This window comes from Amphiura filiformis, chromosome 14 (assembly GCF_039555335.1).
Source record: "Amphiura filiformis chromosome 14, Afil_fr2py, whole genome shotgun sequence".
Taxonomy (NCBI): Eukaryota; Metazoa; Echinodermata; class Ophiuroidea; order Amphilepidida; family Amphiuridae; genus Amphiura; species Amphiura filiformis.
Window position 1 is genome coordinate 4,822,842 of NC_092641.1, and position 23,206 is coordinate 4,846,047.

Below are 23,206 nucleotides of genomic sequence, written 5' to 3' on the forward strand. Positions count from 1 at the left end.
AGGGTCAAATATCATCTTATCAAATCTTGATAGGTTTAGATCAGTTATACAATTGGCACCAATACCTTTGTTGACAGTATCTTTACATTTCGTACATTTAGTTATGTTGTGATTAGCATGGCCCTTCTTTGAGCAAGATAAACAAAAATCAATAGAATTACTAGACATATCAACAATTTATAATACAAGTCTTAAATATACAATACAATTCATTATGTGGTAGTTATGAGTAAGCTACTTTCTCTTATTCCTCCTTCCCCTAGGCTCTATTTTTCTCTGTCCTCTTGCTGTTTTAGTGTTTCTAGTTTTTGGAATTTTAGCAAAGTCCGAGTCAGAGTCCGAATAGCTCACATTTTCTTTGTTTGGTGGTGATTGTGCGTGGTTGACTTGACTTGGTGACGTAGGCTGACTTGGCGTCGGCGATTTCGTACTTTTAGGTTGATTTGGTGAGGTCGCGCGTTTGGTTTGTGGCGATTTTGCGCGTTTGATTGATTGTGCGTGGTTGGCTTGACTTGGTGACGTGTGCTTAGGTTGACTTGGCGTCGGCGATTTCGCACGTTTAGGTTGATTTGGTGAGGTCGCGCGTTTGTTGGAACATTGCGTGTTGCGCGAGTCTTTGAGAGTTTCTGGATGCCCGAAGAACTTGTGTTGAGCAATCTGCAGATCATATATTTGCGATCCTTCAAAAGTAGTGCCTTTATTTGATTCCATTGCTCTCTCTCTCATTTCTGGCCGACAATGAACTCTTGCATATTCTAAAAATGTCTCATTACTAACATCATGTTTCTGATTAACACTGTTATCATTATCTTTGTTGTTGTGCTGTTCATGCATGTGTGACGCATTTGTTGGGCAATCCCGTCTAATGTGACCAGGTTGCTTGCACTTGTTACAGGTGACTGATTCTTTACAATCACGCCGATTATGTCCTTTCTGTAGGCAGTTTGAGCATGGCCTTTCGAACTTTCCCGCTTGTGGTTGACCACGATAGGACAGGCTGGCTTGAAAGGACCCTACCATTATATCTCTAGGTAGGGGATTTTTAGGCATGTCTATGTTTACAACACGAACTCCATTGAACGTGTTTGTAAGTTGATTATTGATACGAAGTCGTTGTTTTGCTATCAATCTTACCGTACATTTCAGCTTTTCAAAAGCCTGTTTGACAAGTTCATCGGTGACACCAAGGGGTACTCCATACACGTACACAGGTAGAGTTGTTTCCGATCTTTCACGGTGATATGGATTTACATCATATATTGGGATGGCGTTTTTACCTCTGATATTGATGCCTCTCTTTATAAGCAAAATCCTGTCTTCCCTGTCTAAGTACAAGTTCCAAAGTCCCCTTATTCTCTGGATGCCATGTATTGTGGTGTTTTCTGGCAGCGACCTCAAAAGTGCTGCGTAGATCTCTTCGTGAGTCAGATTTTTTTCCTCCGGCTGGACAACATCCCTATTTTTCAAATAAACCGGCTTTGTGATTTCTACCCCGTTCGCTGCCATTTATGCGTGTGGGATATGGAGTCCAGTCAAGTAGAATACAATTCAATATAATCAATATAATCAATATCCAGTTCAACTGTGTGTTAACAGTATAGTCCAAATGTAGTTTCACACACAAAATATGATCATAAAATTCACCAAAATGCAGTATGAAACGACAAAACAGAGTTGATAACGCTGATCCTGAAGCTTAGCTCTGCACATTGATATACTTTGGTGACCAAAAAGTTATCGTTGAACATGTAAATCTTATAAAATCTTCAGGAGACATAAACCAGTGCAGCCACACTGAGCGCACTATTCATAAGCATCACCCCCATATAAGTAGCTTAAGAATTATAAAATGGTGGTTATTTGATTTTCCCACCAGCAAATAAGGACACGAAACCTTAATTCTTGTTTGGATTTTAGAGGAGGGAGCTCTCTATTTTCATATGAAATTTACCACAAAGCAAAAGAGCCCATGTGTGCCATTAGCCGAATCTTAACGGTATACAAGTTATGTTCAGAAGTAAAAACGCCTGGGCGTGTATGTAGGTCCACAAAGGTGTTTTGTATGTGACTATACAATAGAGGTTATCCACGTTACTCATGTGTGACTTCTAGAACACGAAAACGGAAGTATAATCATACAACAAGGAATCCTGCAACCTCAATAACCTTTACTAAATAAAAAAAGGTGATTACATGGAGTCTATAGATGATATTATACATGTTATATGAAACATTTTCAAACGTATATGATAAAGAATTCGAAGCTGGGTGACAAAAAATGTACTTATGACCAAAACAAGGATTTGGAAAAAAAGTTGAATTTAATTAGAAATTTAAATCTTCTCTTTTTCTTACAAGTAAACTTTGTAGGTTTATTAAAGTTTTACCATATAAAACAATACAAGCCAGTAAACCATTTTTAAGTTTGAATAATGAGCATTGAGCAAGGTTCTTATCAAGCGCCTGAATGTTTAATAATGTAAATATTCCGTTCGTTGAAAATATACCATTTACCAGTAATTTCGGTTTCCATTTTTGATTGACAGTAAAAGCAATGTTTGAAAGTTTAGTGAATATCCTCAACAATATAATCATTCTGTAATCGGTTTCACATCTTGCCTACAAACAATGGACGAGGTTAATGTTCATGTTTTTCAATTTTTATAGATACACCTGAAGTCTCGTCTGAAAATGACACATGTCACGAAACCAAACAAGAAAAAGATATAATACTTCACTGTATCGCCCAATCTGTCCCCAACGTTACTGTGACGTGGTATGACCCCAGTGGAATGGAAGTGACAAGGAATATAAAGGAGACTGTAATATCTCAAGATGCCTTTCTTGGAGCCAAAGTGCGTAGTGAGTTAACGATTGTTGTACCCAAATCAGAAGAAAACTTTGGGAAATACACCTGCAACGCTTCGAATCTGGTTGGCTATAAAGCTTTGGAGTTCACCGTAACTGATACATGTCCAGGTATGTTGCGTTTTGGTATATATGTCTCGCATAATTCCAATAGAACACATTAAAGACATGTTCAATGTTTTGTTGCGGTCACAATTCTGACCAAGTCGGAAAACTTCAAAAAGACGAAGACCAAACCCCAAACGAAGGTGAATCATTGATCAAAAATCACAGCGAAGAACGATGAGAAAATTCTAAGGCCCCGTATCCATAGGCTGTTCCCTTGTGGCGTGTGCCCTTGTTCCGTGTTCACTTGTTCCCATGTGACCTGCCACACAGACAACGAACCTTTGTTTTGCTTAGGTTCGTTGTCTGTGTGGCAGGTCACATGGGTAAAGGTAAACACGGAACAAGGGAACAGCCTATGGATACGAGGCCTAAAGAAGCAACCTGACTTGCTGATGTTCACTTGGCTAGTCAGAAGTCGGAAATATTGATTTTGAGATATAGCCAAACAAAGGAAGTATTTTATTTTGTTTCCTATTGTTTTGGAAACGCTTTAAGGGGGTACTACACCCATTGCATTTTTTTTGCATTTTTTTGCATTTTGTGAAGAAATGAGAAAAAGAAATTGGACAAAGTGGTATGCAAAATGAAGGGGCAAATCTTCTCGTTCAATCGGTGGCATCAGTATCAATGACGCGTACACACTTCTAATGGTATAAGCCAAAAACTGGTACATCACCGATGTTTTAAATTCACTTCATTTTGGAAAGCTTACTATCAACGGATTTCGTTAAAATTTTGGATATGTGTTGGTAACACATTAGGGAAATAATGTTGATATGTAAAATGGGAATAAGTGGTCCCTGATTTCTTTTATGAATTCATGAACTTGGTGCTCCACAACTATCAAAAAACGAACCGGTTAAAATGCTTCTATTTTCAATGTTGAGCTATATTTTGTATTTTGAACTTGCGACACTATTTCACTGAAACTTAATTAAGCCATAGGTAACAGGTTACCACAACCACACTACAGCAATGTTGAAAAAGATTGTATTTTTGTCATCTATACCACCATATTAGGTAGTTTTCCGTAAGCTTCATTTTTGTGATTTTGGTAACTATTTTATATTTATTTGCCCAATCCATCTCAACTAGGCAATTTAAATTGTACTCACCATTTACATCCCAAGGTATTTTAGTATATCCACCTCACAAATTTCCATTATATATCCAGTAACAGACAAAATATCAAACTTGATGCCTCATTATGACATGTATGATATCACAGACTATCACATGTGTTCAAAATTGATGCCTGAATTTGACCTGAACCAATTGACCTATAACTTGACCTTTGATGACCTTATAGCCTTTTTTAATCTCTTTTCCTAACAACACATTATTGAAGATACATACATGGTGTAGTTATTAAATTGTCTATGTGGAAGAGATTAGGCGTATTTAATTTATTCAGTGTTATAATCAGTGAGTACATTTCTATAGATAGTATAACAAAGGATTTAATGTATTCTATTCATGTATTCTACTTGGACATGTTCAATGGAATAAATTATGGTTTGTTATGAAACACACATCTCAGTTACTAGGTTACAGTAAACAAAAAAATATATAGGGCTAAAATGGCTTACTAAAATGGTTTAAAAACACTTTGTATGTAGATATATTTTATAAGTTCATGACATGAGGTGATGAACATATGTACTTTATAAATTTGCAAGAAAAAAAAGAAGAGGGGTACTGATGAAAATCAGGGTGTTATTCCCCCTTAACTGCTCATATCTTTTGAATTGGTTGTCCAAATTTAATGGGATTTTCTGCAAAATATAGCTTTGCAAATGTTTATGTCCGACTTTAGACTGATGTTTCTTAATAATATTTGTATGTATTAAATTATTTTTACTTTTCACACAGAGGAGCTAAACATTTTGCTTAATGTGGTTGCACCTATCGTTGGTACTTTTGCCGTGTTTGGACTTTGTGTACTCTTTTTTAAATGCACAAGAGTCGGAGATGCAGATGGTGGTGCAGGTGCAGGTTAGTAGACGCAATACTTAACTGTTTTGTTCCAATAGAACAAATATCATAACAGTATCGTAAGTTATGTATAAGATGGGCAGTATCGCCGTTCCTGCACTACGTGACTGTGTGTTATTGTGTAAAACAGTAAGGATGATCACGACCACCAAGTGATGATGTTTAACTCCCTATTCCAGAAAAAATACAGCACTAATTTTTTGGTATTAAATAATATTATCAAGTTCTGCCAAATAAAACACAACTCAATCCTAATCATTCATTTAGTACTAACTGGAGATAAAAGAAAAAGTTCACTATTTTACTATTGCTTGGCTTGAAAAAAGAGCCAAAAACATGCATCTTCAATATTTTCTGACAATCGATATATTGACAATATCAAAGATTTGGAACAACTCTAAGCATTCAAAATCTTGAGTATTACACCCTAAAGACGAATGTTTTTGGCCCTGTTTCCAAAAAGTGACCAAATATTAAAATGTGACTATTATTGCCAGGACTAACTGAATGATTAGGATTGAGCTATATTTCATTTGGCAAACAGGATAATATTTTTCATACCAAACAATTAGTGCTGCATTTTTTCTAGAATAGGGAGTAGACTATCATGATGCTCTTTAATCCATGTAACTTTGCAATACATCGACAACTGTTCAGGCAAGCATACAAGTATACAGAACGCCGGTAACCGGGGGGGGGAGGGAAGCTTGAATGGTCAAATATGGTTTAAACGTGTACAAATTCGCACGAAGCGTTCCTTTTAAAGCTGAAATGGTCAAATATGAAGATGAGATTAATTTCTTCAAACAGGCGTTTCTCTTCTCTTTTTCTCGAATTTCACTTCTCTTTTTTTTATAACCGGGGCACGCGCCCGTTTAAAAGGGCTGTAAACGCTACTGGTCTTTATCTTAAAAGTAATCGCATCTGCCGAGTAGCCTTAGCAACTGCCGGGTGTACAGTATAGTTCAAACCGGGTGTGCAACCAAATGGCAACGCGCCCACACATTGCATTTAGGGTGATATATTGATAAACCTCCTCTATGATATAACTCAGATATTGTACGAGAATATGACCCTTGTATTTGATATTGTTTTAGATGGAGGAGATGGCAACCGGACGCCATTGTTAGAAAACAATCCAGGCAGAGGTGCCTCAAATGGTAAGTGGGTAGTTACATGGTTATTTGTCATGATGGCCACGACTACAACGACTAAAGACGTGTTTTAATTTCCAAATGTTTTATTTTAACCCACACTAACCTACAGTAAGCCATATTAAAACCAGTCGGCATAGGAAGCGCAACACGTGACGTACGAGGCTGGCGAAGATACAGGGCTGACAGCCCCATTCAAAATACACGGTTAGCAATTACAAATGGAAAATTAACATACTTGCTGTGGGGTACTTTGTCGAACCCCGACGGATTTAGAGTAAGATAATTTTGCTTTGACACCACATAACAAATTTAGAATTGTTTGTGAAGATTTCATGATTATGTGTTAATCCAGTGGCGACCTCAAAATTGGCGATATCGCTTCCATCACCGCCTGATTAAAACATTTGCTGAGGAGAACGCCCTCAAATTTTGTTTGGAATTCTGGTTTTTACATGATTGTAATGTGCAATAAAGATACTCTTCAAAAATCAAGACTTCAGGTACGTGCTGTAGTTTTGTCAAAATCCGAGATTTTGAATAAAACGCAGGAACCGTCGTTTTATTATTACGATGGAAATATTAGTCGAACACATATGCACAGTACGTATACCATGTAAACGGCGTGCGGGATAAACACACACACACACACCCCCACACACACCCCCACACACACCCCCACACACCCATAATGCAGTTATTGTTTCCTCCATGTATGCACACAACACATGGGCACTCACAATAGGCAATTGACCCCTACTAGTAGCGCTGTGTTGTAGATATAGGTGATGAACTCTCTCTCTCTCTCTCTCTCCTGATCTTAGTACTTGCTCTATGTTTCAATTATTTATTCTTTTCTGAATTTTCGACCCGGTACAGGCTTTAGTAAAGAGGGACCATACATTTGTATGAGAAAGAAAACTGCCATCTATATCCAAACTCCCGTGTTATTCCAATGCACATTTTGCTTCATACTCTACATGTCAATCTTTAAATCATTAGCATAGTCTTTATAATAAAGGGGGACCGTCTTGATGATTAAATGACAGCAAACCAGTGAAAAATACCCCAAAATACCCTCAGTCAGTGGAGCTACGCCCGTACATCAATAGCGTCATTATCGTAGCGGACAATTCGATTGGATTAATATTATCACGTGGTAATAAATTTGCATTGGACAATCGATTACTGTAATGGTTTAGTACTGCATATCTCAGTTTAAGCTTCACTAAGCGGGTTTATGGCTGGAAAGGTCACGGTGAATTTGCCGTGGACATAACTGCACTATGATTACAACCGCGGGAGTAACATTTTATTTATTCTATTTATTCGTTATTTATTCAGGAAAATTCCATCAATACAAAAGTACTGGTCTCCCTGGAAGCCCTGATAACATACGTACATATAACATTGATATACAAATAATATTATGAGAATATGATATGAATAATATACAAACATGGAAATTTAGAACAAGTTCAAATTCGTAAATTAATGAGGAGGGCTATAATAAGTTCCTTATTAATGTCTTAAATACATACACATACAAAATTATAGGGCATTCTTGAACTCATTCAAGCTTAGTGAATTCAAATTGGCACAGAGATTTAAAGGAAATCTATTCCATGAAGTGGCAGCTCTATAATGAAAAGTTCTCTGCCCAGAAGACAATTTCCACCTTGGAACAACCAATTTGTTATGTGATTGACTTCGAGTGTTCTTAGAATGAGTAGAGGAGGTGAAGGTAAATTGAGATGACAAATAATGTGGAGCAATGTTCTTTAGACATTTAAAAAGTAAAATAAGTAACTGATTCTCCCACCTACTATCAAGTTTAACCCAGTCCAGATCTTTCATCATTTTGTCCACTGATGTTCTAATGTCTGCAGAAAGTAAAATACGGGCAAGTCTATTCTGCAGAATCTGAAGCTCATTTTTGTGGGAAGCACTACAATTTGACCAAACAGAGCTGCAGTAGTCAAATGAGGAAAGACAAGGGCTTGAGCAAGTGTTTTGACTGATCTAACAGGGAGATACTTTTTCACTCTACAAATAACACCAATACGTTTTGATACATTAGAAGAAAGATAATTTTAACATGCTCATCCCAAGAAAGATGTGGATCAAATGTAACTCCTAAATACTTATACTTATCAACTCTTTCAATGATCTCACTTTTGTAAGTGAGGGATATGTTTTTATAATTAGTTAAAGCTTGCCTTGTTCCAAACAACATCAACTTAGTTTTCTTAGTATTTAGAGTTAAATGATTAGACTGAAACCAGTCAGCAGTTTTCTTCAGATTCGCATTAAGATTATTTTCAAGAACAGTGGGGTCAGATGAGCTTACTAAAAGAGTAAGCTAAAAGAGTCATGTTATTTAATATATGATCTGTCACATCTGATAGAGTAGTATTAGTACTATGATTACGTCTAAAGCCTGATTGACATCCCGGGGGGATCACTCACATAAATGGTCTGTATGCATGCGTGACCAAAAAAACAAGTAAAAGGGGGTCTTTTTTTAGGCAAGGCAAGTTACGCGCGTGACGCGTTTAGGGTCTAAAAACGGTGATTTTCAAGAATAAGGGTAGTTTTCTGAAACTGGACAACTTGTTTGGGTACCTTTACAAATTTTTGGTAAATTATGAATCCAAAAAGGGTACATTTGTTGCATTTTCACCAGCCAAAAACTCATTAGGGGGTAAATTCTACACTACATTACCTTATTAAGGGGCTAAATTTGCTGGTAGGGTAAAACTGGTTTAGGGGGTGTTTGAAAAAAATTTGGTCACGCATGCGTACACTGTCATATTTGAGTGGCCCCCCCGGGATTGACATGGATTTAAAATATTGTTACATGTGAGAAAATAATACAGTTGGTCGTGGACAGCACGTTCTAAGATCTTAGAAATAATAGGTAAAACTGGGATAGGTCTAAAGTTGCTAACATCACTTTTGTCACCCTCCTTGTATATAGGTGTAATCTTTGCCTTTTCCCATTCATTAGGAAAAGTGGATGTGAACATGGAAAGATTACAAATATATGCAAGGGGATGACAAATAATCGGTGCAGCAAGTTTCAAAAGTTTAGTACTAACATAACAAACACCTGCAGACTTATTATTAGAGAAATTACAGATTAAAAACAAATTCAGGTTCTACAAAATCAAATTCAAAATCATCATGCTCATAACTCACATCAGAATCATTGTTACTATAATTACTACACGTACATTTACCAGCCAAGGTATTTCCAATAGACATAAAATAATGATTAAACTGATCAGCAGTTTCTTTATCATTGCATGTAATGCCATCATTAGTTTGAACATTAGTAACATTGGAAACATTTTTTGGAATATGCATTGGCGCTATGTTTTGGAACATGCATGGGCACTAGTAGTAAATTCCAATTTTCTATGCTTTACATCACCTGTTCGGCTCAAAATTAAAAGGGGACATATCTGACAGTAAAAGCTAACATTTTATGGAAAATAAATACAAATCTATTTTTACAGAAATGTTATAATATGGCTTTAAGGTACCAGTTATGTTCACCCGTATATCCTAAACAGATATGTCATAATTGGAACCAGCAGCCAAATGCTGCATCTTTAAGCTGGAATTTAAGACCCCATTCGTTGAAATTGTTAAAGACATAAGACACGACATTCCAAAAACCCAAGATGCCAATTTAAAAAAGTTGCAGTTTGCTGCATTGTATGCCTTATTGATTTGTACACAAATAAGGTCTTAAATCAGAGCTATAGGTATTTGCTGCTTGTTTTAATTTTTAATATTTAGTATTATTAATAATTATTATTTTTTATCAGGCTTTTGAGCGGTACAACAAAACTAGATATTGTATAGTTTTTGCAAAATACCCGGATGCAGTACAATATTGTTTTTGATATTGTACGCGTATCGCGGACGTCATGATCACGTTTCATGATCACGGCATCTGAAAGCACCAACGCGAATCACAATACAACAACACAACAATACCGCCACCGTAACGGCTGACAGGTGAATTTGTAAACAAGTAAAACCATAAACTTAATTTGCGGTGTATTTTGAAACTCGATGCCATAACTCTTCTCAAAGTACACCCAAATTATAATTTATTACTATATACACGTGTAGCAAACTCCAATGGGAATAATTGGATGTTGTTTGCGGAGCCTAAATTTGATTTGATTACATTTCACAAACCTTCTAGGCACCGTGACATAGTGACATAGTGGCATCGTCGCCTGTCAATCTTTAGCATTCATAGTGCCTTGGGAGTGGTTTGAACCCTGGAGTGAATTTTAGTATTTACAATCGCAAATTTCCAATTTGCGAGTGTTCTGTTTTTGGTCAGTTCTTCTTCTTTCTTTCTTTCTTTCTTTCTTCTGTCAAACTTTTAACGAGCCATCGTAGTCATATGCTTTAAGCCAATGTGACCATATTTGGTCACAAGGACCATTGGGTGGGGGCACAAATGTTACATGACCAACTTGGGGTCAAAGGTCATCCAAAGGTCATTATGACCAAAATGTGATTTCACAAAAAATGCTTCTTCTTCCACAAATTACATAACACAATGCCGTCACTTGCATACTTGCATCGCCTTTAGCCAGTGTCTAAAAATTGTACAAAGAATTGGGGTCAAAGGTCATTAAGGGGGTAAAATCTTACAATTGCATTATCTCAACATTATGGGAATATGGGAATATTTTGGAACACTTTGCAGGGGTCAGGTCAAAGGTTATCTAGGGTCAAATCTTACAATTTCCTTTTCCGAACATCTGTAAGGGATATGGGGCTCAAACTCAGTGACAACAAATCTCATGACCAGGGGAACATTTTGTAGGGGTCAGGTCAAAGGTCAAATTTTAGAAATGCATTTTTGAACATCTGTAAGGGGTACAAGGCTCAAAATCGGTGACAACAAACTTAATGACCAGGGGGAATATGTTGGAACACTTTGCAGGGTCAGGTCAATGGTTATCTGGGGTCAAATCTTATACCGTAATTTCATTGTCTGTAAGGGGTATGGGGGCTTAATTTCGGTGACAACAAACTCGTGACCCGGGAAACATTAAGGTCAAAGGTCAGGTCAAACGGCCATTAAAGGGTTACATGCCTTGCGATTGTCTGCGCTCTGTGAGCGCAAATTATCTCTAGTTTTTATTCTTTTTACTAATGCGCTGTGCCGTTTTTCAAACACGCCCCTGAATGAAATTGATGGCCAAGAACCCTTAAAGGATTTTCTTTCCAAATAGAAAAGTGTAAACTTTCAAAGCTTTGCTTTTAAGTCTAATTTATAATTTTTATTTAAGATGGAGGATATGGTAATCAGACGCCATTGCCAGGAAGTGGTCCAGGGAGTGGTGCCTCAAGTGGTAAGTGGGTAGATATTTTTTGTATATATGACGACGATGATGAGAAACTATGATTTTAATGCTCTAAATAAAAAGTGGTCCAGGGAGTGGTGCCTCAAAGGGTAAGTGGGTAGATATTTTTTGTATATGACGCCGATGATGAGAAACTATGATTTTAATGCTCTAAATAAAAAGTGGTCCAGAGAGTGGTGCCTCAAGTGGTAAGTGGGTAGATATTTTTTGTATATGACGACGATGCTGAGAAACTATGATTTTAATGCGCTAAATAAAAAGTGGTCCAGGGAGTGGTGCCTCAAGTGGTAAGTGGGTAGATATTTTTTGTATATGACGACGATGATGAGAAACTATGATTTTAATGCTCTAAATAAAAAATGGTCCAGGGAGTGGTGCCTCAAGAGGTAAGTGGGTAGATATTTTTTTGTATATGACGACGATGATGAGAAACTATGATTTTAATGCTCTAAATAAAAAGTGGTCCAGGGAGTGGTGCCTCAAATGGTAAGTGGGTAGATATTTTTTGGATATGACGACGATGATGAGAAACTATGATTTTAATGCTCTAAATAAAAAGTGGTCCAGGGAGTGGTGCCTCAAGTGGTAAGTGGGTAGATATTTTTTGTATATGACGACGATGATGAGAAACTATGATTTTAATGCTCTAAATAAAAAGTGGTCCAGGGAGTGGTGCCTCAAAGGGTAAGTGGGTAGATATTTTTGTATATGACGACGATGATGAGAAACTATGATTTTAATGCTCTAAATAAAAAGTGGTCCAGGGAGTGGTGCCTCAAGTAGTAAGTGGGTAGATATTTTTTTTTATATGACGACGATGATGAGAAACTATGATTTTAATGCTCTAAATAAAAAGTGGTCCAGGGAGTGGTGCCTCAAAGGGTAAGTGGGTAGATATTTTTTGTATATGACGACGATGATGAGAAACTATGATTTTAATGCTCTAAATAAAAAGTGGTCCAGGGAGTGGTGCCTCAAGTGGTAAGTGGGTAGATATTTTTTGTATATGACGACGATGATGAGAAACTATGATTTTAATGCTCTAAATAAAAAATGGTCCAGGGAGTGGTGCCTCAAGTGGTAAGTGGGTAGATATTTTTTGTATATGACGACGATGATGAGAAACTATGATTTTAATGCTCTAAATAAAAAGTGGTTTAGGGAGTGGTGCCTCAAGTGGTAAGTGGGTAGATATTTTTTGTATATGACGACGATGATGAGAAACTATGATTTTAATGCTCTAAATAAAAAGTGGTCCAGGGAGTGGTGCCTCAAATGGTAAGTGGGTAGATATTTTTTGTATATGACGACGATGATGAGAAACTATGATTTTAATGCTCTAAATAAAAAGTGGTCCAGGGAGTGGTGCCTCAAAGGGTAAGTGGGTAGATATTTTTTGTATATGACGACGATGATGAGAAACTATGATTTTAATGCTCTAAATAAAAAGTGGTCCAGGGAGTGGTGCCTCAAAGGGTAAGTGGGTAGATATTTTTTGTATATGACGACGATGATGAGAAACTATGATTTTAATGCTCTAAATAAAAAGTGGTCCAGGGAGTGGTGCCTCAAGTGGTAAGTGGGTAGATATTTTTTTTTATATGACGACGATGATGAGAAACTATGATTTTAATGCTCTAAATAAAAAGTGGTCCAGGGAGTGGTGCCTCAAATGGTAAGTGGGTAGATATTTTTTGTATATGACGACGATGATGAGAAACTATGATTTTAATGCTCTAAATAAAAAGTGGTCCAGGGAGTGGTGCCTCAAATGGTAAGTGGGTAGATATTTTTGGATATGACGACGATGATGAGAAACTATGATTTTAATGCTCTAAATAAAAAGTGGTCCAGGGAGTGGTGCCTCCAGTAGTAAGTGGGTAGATATTTTTTGTATATGATGAGAAACTATGATTTTAATGCTCTAAATAAAAAGTGGTCCAGGGAGTGGTGCCTCAAAGGGTAAGTGGGTAGATATTTTTGTATATGACGACGATGATGAGAAACTATGATTTTAATGCTCTAAATAAAAAGTGGTCCAGGGAGTGGTGCCTCAAATGGTAAGTGGGTAGATATTTTTTGTATATGACGACGATGATGAGAAACTATGATTTTAATGCTCTAAATAAAAAATGGTCCAGGGAGTGGTGCCTCAAGTGGTAAGTGGGTAGATATTTTTTGTATATGACGACGATGATGAGAAACTATGATTTTAATGCTCTAAATAAAAAGTGGTTTAGGGAGTGGTGCCTCAAGTGGTAAGTGGGTAGATATTTTTGTATATGACGACGATGATGAGAAACTATGATTTTAATGCTCTAAATAAAAAGTGGTCCAGGGAGTGGTGCCTCAAATGGTAAGTGGGTAGATATTTTTTGTATATGACGACGATGATGAGAAACTATGATTTTAATGCTCTAAATAAAAAGTGGTCCAGGGAGTGGTGCCTCAAAGGGTAAGTGGGTAGATATTTTTGTATATGACGACGATGATGAGAAACTATGATTTTAATGCTCTAAATAAAAAATGGTCCAGGGAGTGGTGCCTCAAGTAGTAAGTGGGTAGATATTTTTTTTATATGACGACGATGATGAGAAACTATGATTTTAATGCTCTAAATAAAAAGTGGTCCAGGGAGTGGTGCCTCAAATGGTAAGTGGGTAGATATTTTTTGTATATGACGACGATGATGAGAAACTATGATTTTAATGCTCTAAATAAAAAGTGGTCCAGGAGTGGTGTCTCAAGTGGTAAGTGGGTAGATATTTTTGTATATGACGACGATGATGAGAAACTATGATTTTAATGCTCTAAATAAAAAGTGGTCCAGGGAGTGGTGCCTCAAGTGGTAAGTGGGTAGATATTTTTTGTATATGACGACGATGATGAGAAACTATGATTTTAATGCTCTAAATAAAAAGTGGTCCAGGGAGTGGTGCCTCAAATGGTAAGTGGGAAGATATTTTTTGTATATGACGACGATGATGAGAAACTATGATTTTAATGCTCTAAATAAAAAGTGGTCCAGGGAGTGGTGCCTCAAGTGGTAAGTGGGTAGATATTTTTTTTTGTATATGACGACGATGATGAGAAACTATGATTTTAATGCTCTAAATAAAAAGTGGTCCAGGGAGTGGTGCCTCAAGTGGTAAGTGGGTAGATATTTTTTGTATATGACGACGATGATGAGAAACTATGATTTTAATGCTCTAAATAAAAAGTGGTCCAGGGAGTGGTGCCTCAAATGGTAAGTGGGTAGATATTTTTTTGTATATGACGACGATGATGAGAAACTATGATTTTAATGCTCTAAATAAAAAGTGGTCCAGGAGTGGTGTCTCAAGTGGTAAGTGGGTAGATATTTTTTGTATATGACGACGATGATGAGAAACTATGATTTTAATGCTCTAAATAAAAAGTGGTCCAGGGAGTGGTGCCTCAAGTGGTAAGTGGGTAGATATTTTTTGTATATGACGACGATGATGAGAAACTATGATTTTAATGCTCTAAATAAAAAGTGGTCCAGGGAGTGGTGCCTCAAGTGGTAAGTGGGTAGATATTTTTTGTATATGACGCCGATGATGAGAAACTATGATTTTAATGCTCTAAATAAAAAGTGGTCCAGGAGTGGTGTCTCAAGTGGTAAGTGGGTAGATATTTTTTTTATATGACGACGATGATGAGAAACTATGATTTTAATGCTCTAAATAAAAAGTGGTCCAGGGAGTGGTGCCTCAAAGGGTAAGTGGGTAGATATTTTTTGTATATGACGCCGATGATGAGAAACTATGATTTTAATGCTCTAAATAAAAAGTGGTCCAGGAGTGGTGTCTCAAGTGGTAAGTGGGTAGATATTTTTTGTATATGACGACGATGATGAGAAACTATGATTTTAATGCTCTAAATAAAAAGTGGTCCAGGGAGTGGTGCCTCAAGTGGTAAGTGGGTAGATATTTTTTGTATATGACGACGATGATGAGAAACTATGATTTTAATGCTCTAAATAAAAAATGGTCCAGGGAGTGGTGCCTCAAGTGGTAAGTGGGTAGATATTTTTTGTATATGACGACGATGATGAGAAACTATGATTTTAATGCTCTAAATAAAAAGTGGTCCAGGGAGTGGTGCCTCAAAGGGTAAGTGGGTAGATATTTTTTGTATATGACGACGATGATGAGAAACTATGATTTTAATGCTCTAAATAAAAAGTGGTCCAGGGAGTGGTGCCTCAAGTGGTAAGTGGGTAGATATTTTTTGTATATGACGCCGATGATGAGAAACTATGATTTTAATGCTCTAAATAAAAAGTGGTCCAGGGAGTGGTGCCTCAAATGGTAAGTGGGTAGATATTTTTTGTATATGACGACGATGATGAGAAACTATGATTTTAATGCTCTAAATAAAAAGTGGTCCAGGGAGTGGTGCCTCAAGTGGTAAGTGGGTAGATATTTTTTGTATATGACGACGATGATGAGAAACTATGATTTTAATGCTCTAAATAAAAAGTGGTCCAGGGAGTGGTGCCTCAAATGGTAAGTGGGTAGATATTTTTTGTATATGACGACGATGATGAGAAACTATGATTTTAATGCTCTAAATAAAAAGTGGTCCAGGAGTGGTGTCCCAAGTGATAAGTGGGTAGATATTTTTTGTATATGACGCCGATGATGAGAAACTATGATTTTAATGCTCTAAATAAAAAGTGGTCCAGGGAGTGGTGCCTCAAGTGGTAAGTGGGTAGATATTTTTTGTATATGACGACGATGATGAGAAACTATGATTTTAATGCTCTAAATAAAAAGTGGTCCAGGGAGTGGTGCCTCAAATGGTAAGTGGGTAGATATTTTTTGGATATGACGACGATGATGAGAAACTATGATTTTAATGCTCTAAATAAAAGTGGTCCAGGGAGTGGTGCCTCAAGTGGTAAGTGGGTAGATATTTTTTGTATATGACGCCGATGATGAGAAACTATGATTTTAATGCTCTAAATAAAAAGTGGTCCAGGAGTGGTGCCTCAAGTGGTAAGTGGGTAGATATTTTTTGTATATGACGACGATGATGAGAAACTATGATTTTAATGCTCTAAATAAAAAGTGGTCCAGGGAGTGGTGCCTCAAGTGGTAAGTGGGTAGATATTTTTTGTATATGACGACGATGATGAGAAACTATGATTTTAATGCTCTAAATAAAAAGTGGTCCAGGGAGTGGTGCCTCAAATGGTAAGTGGGTAGATATTTTTTGTATATGACGACGATGATGAGAAACTATGATTTTAATGCTCTAAATAAAAAGTGGTCCAGGAGTGGTGTCTCAAGTGGTAAGTGGGTAGATATTTTTTGTATATGACGACGATGATGAGAAACTATGATTTTAATGCTCTAAATAAAAAGTGGTCCAGGGAGTGGTGCCTCAAGTGGTAAGTGGGTAGATATTTTTTGTATATGACGACGATGATGAGAAACTATGATTTTAATGCTCTAAATAAAAAGTGGTCCAGGGAGTGGTGCCTCAAGTGGTAAGTGGGTAGATATTTTTTGTATATGACGACGATGATGAGAAACTATGATTTTAATGCTCTAAATAAAAAATGGTCCAGGGAGTGGTGCCTCAAGTAGTAAGTGGGTAGATATTTTTTTTATATGACGACGATGATGAGAAACTATGATTTTAATGCTCTAAATAAAAAGTGGTCCAGGGAGTGGTGCCTCAAAGGGTAAGTGGGTAGATATTTTTTGTATATGACGCCGATGATGAGAAACTATGATTTTAATGCTCTAAATAAAAAGTGGTCCAGGAGTGGTGTCTCAAGTGGTAAGTGGGTAGATATTTTTTTTATATGACGACGATGATGAGAAACTATGATTTTAATGCTCTAAATAAAAAGTGGTCCAGGGAGTGGTGCCTCAAAGGGTAAGTGGGTAGATATTTTTTGTATATGACGCCGATGATGAGAAACTATGATTTTAATGCTCTAAATAAAAAGTGGTCCAGGAGTGGTGTCTCAAGTGGTAAGTGGGTAGATATTTTTTGTATATGACGACGATGATGAGAAACTATGATTTTAATGCTCTAAATAAAAAGTGGTCCAGGGAGTGGTGCCTCAAGTGGTAAGTGGGTAGATATTTTTTGTATATGACGACGATGATGAGAAACTATGATTTTAATGCTCTAAATAAAAAATGGTCCAGGGAGTGGTGCCTCAAGTGGTAAGTGGGTAGATATTTTTTGTATATGACGACGATGATGAGAAACTATGATTTTAATGCTCTAAATAAAAAGTGGTCCAGGGAGTGGTGCCTCAAAGGGTAAGTGGGTAGATATTTTTTGTATATGACGACGATGATGAGAAACTATGATTTTAATGCTCTAAATAAAAAGTGGTCCAGGGAGTGGTGCCTCAAGTGGTAAGTGGGTAGATATTTTTTTTGTATATGACGCCGATGATGAGAAACTATGATTTTAATGCTCTAAATAAAAAGTGGTCCAGGGAGTGGTGCCTCAAATGGTAAGTGGGTAGATATTTTTTGTATATGACGACGATGATGAGAAACTATGATTTTAATGCTCTAAATAAAAAGTGGTCCAGGAGTGGTGCCTCAAATGGTAAGTGGGTAGATATTTTTTGTATATGACGACGATGATGAGAAACTATGATTTTAATGCTCTAAATAAAAAGTGGTCCAGGAGTGGTGTCTCAAGTGGTAAGTGGGTAGATATTTTTTGTATATGACGACGATGATGAGAAACTATGATTTTAATGCTCTAAATAAAAAGTGTTCAGGGAGTGGTGCCTCAAGTGGTAAGTGGGTAGATATTTTTTGTATATGACGACGATGATGAGAAACTATGATTTTAATGCTCTAAATAAAAAGTGGTCCAGGGAGTGGTGCCTCAAGTGGTAAGTGGGTAGATATTTTTTGTATATGACGACGATGATGAGAAACTATGATTTTAATGCTCTAAATAAAAAATGGTCCAGGGAGTGGTGCCTCAAGTAGTAAGTGGGTAGATATTTTTTTATATGACGACGATGATGAGAAACTATGATTTTAATGCTCTAAATAAAAAGTGGTCCAGGGAGTGGTGCCTCAAAGGGTAAGTGGGTAGATATTTTTTGTATATGACGCCGATGATGAGAAACTATGATTTTAATGCTCTAAATAAAAAGTGGTCCAGGGAGTGGTGCGTCAAGTGGTAAGTGGGTAGATATTTTTTTTATATGACGACGATGATGAGAAACTATGATTTTAATGCTCTAAATAAAAAGTGGTCCAGGGAGTGGTGCCTCAAAGGGTAAGTGGGTAGATATTTTTTGTATATGACGCCGATGATGAGAAACTATGATTTTAATGCTCTAAATAAAAAGTGGTCCAGGAGTGGTGTCTCAAGTGGTAAGTGGGTAGATATTTTTTGTATATGACGACGATGATGAGAAACTATGATTTTAATGCTCTAAATAAAAAGTGGTCCAGGGAGTGGTGCCTCAAGTGGTAAGTGGGTAGATATTTTTTGTATATGACGACGATGATGAGAAACTATGATTTTAATGCTCTAAATAAAAAATGGTCCAGGGAGTGGTGCCTCAAGTGGTAAGTGGGTAGATATTTTTTGTATATGACGACGATGATGAGAAACTATGATTTTAATGCTCTAAATAAAAAGTGGTCCAGGGAGTGGTGCCTCAAAGGGTAAGTGGGTAGATATTTTTTGTATATGACGACGATGATGAGAAACTATGATTTTAATGCTCTAAATAAAAAGTGGTCCAGGGAGTGGTGCCTCAAGTGGTAAGTGGGTAGATATTTTTTGTATATGACGCCGATGATGAGAAACTATGATTTTAATGCTCTAAATAAAAAGTGGTCCAGGGAGTGGTGCCTCAAATGGTAAGTGGGTAGATATTTTTTATATATGACGACGATGATGAGAAACTATGATTTTAATGCTCTAAATAAAAAGTGGTCCAGGGAGTGGTGCCTCAAGTGGTAAGTGGGTAGATATTTTTTGTATATGACGACGATGATGAGAAACTATGATTTTAATGCTCTAAATAAAAAGTGGTCCAGGGAGTGGTGCCTCAAATGGTAAGTGGGTAGATATTTTTGTATATGACGACGATGATGAGAAACTATGATTTTAATGCTCTAAATAAAAAGTGGTCCAGGAGTGGTGTCTCAAGTGGTAAGTGGGTAGATATTTTTGTATATGACGACGATGATGAGAAACTATGATTTTAATGCTCTAAATAAAAAGTGGTCCAGGGAGTGGTGCCTCAAGTGGTAAGTGGGTAGATATTTTTTGTATATGACGACGATGATGAGAAACTATGATTTTAATGCTCTAAATAAAAAGTGGTCCAGGGAGTGGTGCCTCAAGTGGTAAGTGGGTAGATATTTTTGTATATGACGACGATGATGAGAAACTATGATTTTAATGCTCTAAATAAAAAGTGGTCTAGGGAGTGGTGCCTCAAGTAGTAAGTGGGTAGATATTTTTTTTATATGACGACGATGATGAGAAACTATGATTTTAATGCTCTAAATAAAAAGTGGTCCAGGGAGTGGTGCCTCAAAGGGTAAGTGGGTAGATATTTTTTGTATATGACGCCGATGATGAGAAACTATGATTTTAATGCTCTAAATAAAAAGTGGTCCAGGAGTGGTGTCTCAAGTGGTAAGTGGGTAGATATTTTTTTTTATATGACGACGATGATGAGAAACTATGATTTTAATGCTCTAAATAAAAAGTGGTCCAGGGAGTGGTGCCTCAAAGGGTAAGTGGGTAGATATTTTTTGTATATGACGCCGATGATGAGAAACTATGATTTTAATGCTCTAAATAAAAAGTGGTCCAGGAGTGGTGTCTCAAGTGGTAAGTGGGTAGATATTTTTTGTATATGACGACGATGATGAGAAACTATGATTTTAATGCTCTAAATAAAAAGTGGTCCAGGGAGTGGTGCCTCAAGTGGTAAGTGGGTAGATATTTTTTGTATATGACGACGATGATGAGAAACTATGATTTTAATGCTCTAAATAAAAAATGGTCCAGGGAGTGGTGCCTCAAGTGGTAAGTGGGTAGATATTTTTGTATATGACGACGATGATGAGAAACTATGATTTTAATGCTCTAAATAAAAAGTGGTCCAGGGAGTGGTGCCTCAAAGGGTAAGTGGGTAGATGTTTTTTGTATATGACGACGATGATGAGAAACTATGATTTTAATGCTCTAAATAAAAAGTGGTCCAGGGAGTGGTGCCTCAAGTGGTAAGTGGGTAGATATTTTTTGTATATGACGCCGATGATGAGAAACTATGATTTTAATGCTCTAAATAAAAAGTGGTCCAGGGAGTGGTGCCTCAAATGGTAAGTGGGTAGATATTTTTTGTATATGACGACGATGATGAGAAACTATGATTTTAATGCTCTAAATAAAAAGTGGTCCAGGGAGTGGTGCCTCAAGTGGTAAGTGGGTAGATATTTTTTTGTATATGACGACGATGATGAGAAACTATGATTTTAATGCTCTAAATAAAAAGTGGTCCAGGGAGTGGTGCCTCAAATGGTAAGTGGGTAGATATTTTTTGTATATGACGACGATGATGAGAAACTATGATTTTAATGCTCTAAATAAAAAGTGGTCCAGGAGTGGTGTCCCAAGTGATAAGTGGGTAGATATTTTTTTTGTATATGACGCCGATGATGAGAAACTATGATTTTAATGCTCTAAATAAAAAGTGGTCCAGGGAGTGGTGCCTCAAGTGGTAAGTGGGTAGATATTTTTTGTATATGACGACGATGATGAGAAACTATGATTTTAATGCTCTAAATAAAAAGTGGTCCAGGGAGTGGTGCCTCAAATGGTAAGTGGGTAGATATTTTTTGGATATGACGACGATGATGAGAAACTATGATTTTAATGCTCTAAATAAAAAGTGGTCCAGGGAGTGGTGCCTCAAGTGGTAAGTGGGTAGATATTTTTTTGTATATGACGCCGATGATGAGAAACTATGATTTTAATGCTCTAAATAAAAAGTGGTCCAGGAGTGGTGCCTCAAGTGGTAAGTGGGTAGATATTTTTTGTATATGACGACGATGATGAGAAACTATGATTTTAATGCTCTAAATAAAAAGTGATCCAGGGAGTGGTGCCTCAAGTGGTAAGTGGGTAGATATTTTTTGTATATGACGACGATGATGAGAAACTATGATTTTAATGCTCTAAATAAAAAGTGGTTTAGGGAGTGGTGCCTCAAAGGGTAAGTGGGTAGATATTTTTTGGATATGACGACGATGATGAGAAACTATGATTTTAATGCTCTAAATAAAAAGTGGTCCAGGGAGTGGTGCCTCAAGTGGTAAGTGGGTAGATATTTTTTGTATATGACGACGATGATGAGAAACTATGATTTTAATGCTCTAAATAAAAAGTGGTCCAGGGAGTGGTGCCTCAAGTGGTAAGTGGGAAGATATTTTTTGTATATGACGACGATGATGAGAAACTATGATTTTAATGCTCTAAATAAAAAGTGGTCCAGGGAGTGGTGCCTCAAGTGGTAAGTGGGAAGATATTTTTTGTATATGACGACGATGATGAGAAACTATGATTTTAATGCTCTAAATAAAAAGTGGTTTAGGGAGTGGTGCCTCAAGTGGTAAGTGGGTAGATATTTTTTGTATATGACGACGATGATGAGAAACTATGATTTTAATGCTCTAAATAAAAAGTGGTCCAGGGAGTGGTGCCTCAAGTGGTAAGTGGGTAGATATTTTTTGTATATGACGACGATGATGAGAAACTATGATTTTAATGCTCTAAATAAAAAGTGGTCCAGGGAGTGGTGCCTCAAAGGGTAAGTGGGTAGATATTTTTTGTATATGATGACGATGATGAGAAACTATGATTTTAATGCTCTAAATAAAAAATAAATAAAGCGTGTCCAATTTAAAAAAAATGAAACTTGGTTTTACTTTCAAGTGCTTTATTTCAAATTAATTTTATATTTTCCCGATCACCTACACTCAGTATTAGGATCGCGAGTCTCATGTAATCAGTTGATAAAATAATTGGTTTGATTGATTGATTGATTTCAGATAGTAGCGGAGTTGGATTGCTAACTGTTGGTGGACCCTTTGCAACATAACATGTGATATTTTCCAAAAGTCCCAATATTGAGGTCGCAGCGTACATTTAAATGAAGATAACCCAAAATTTGAAAGTTGCATCATGGGGCACTCAATAACAGGTGTGACCCTACCATGATAGTCTCCATTTTTGTAGAAGTAAATACACCTGATGATCCCCTTTTCGTACCAGATAGCCCCCTCTACTTTTAGGTTCGGCTGTCTAAAGCCTTTTTTACATTTTTTATCATCAAGATGTCATGAAACAATGAAGAAACTTTCAAATTCTCTTATTTCAGCTAATTTTTATTGTACATTTGGTAAATTAGAAACAAAATATAGAATGTTGTTTTGGAGATGTTCTATCTGATGGCCCATTTTTTTTAAAACGGTATATCAAATGAACCCCTTCTTTCAAAATTGTTTCATTTCATTATGTTATACCCAGTGACCCCTTTAAAAAAAATATGAATCATTCTATGCTTAAAACGTGGAATTGAACGATGTATGGTTGCGGACAATTTTGCGTCTGACGTCAGGGCTGAGGCGTGGC

General features: G+C 36.7%; 1 protein-coding gene across 1 annotated transcript; it reads left to right on the forward strand.

Moving 5' to 3' along the window:
* The first annotated feature begins 1,129 nt into the window (after window positions 1-1,129).
* Window positions 1,130-22,673, forward strand: LOC140170559 (uncharacterized). Its single transcript, XM_072193906.1, has 6 exons — window positions 1,130-1,211; window positions 2,668-2,979; window positions 4,849-4,971; window positions 6,069-6,131; window positions 11,453-11,515; window positions 22,624-22,673. The coding sequence occupies exons 2-6, from the start codon at window positions 2,793-2,795 to the stop codon at window positions 22,671-22,673; spliced, it is 486 nt and encodes a 161-aa protein (XP_072050007.1). The 5' UTR covers window positions 1,130-1,211; window positions 2,668-2,792.
* The last annotated feature ends 533 nt before the right edge of the window (window positions 22,674-23,206 follow it).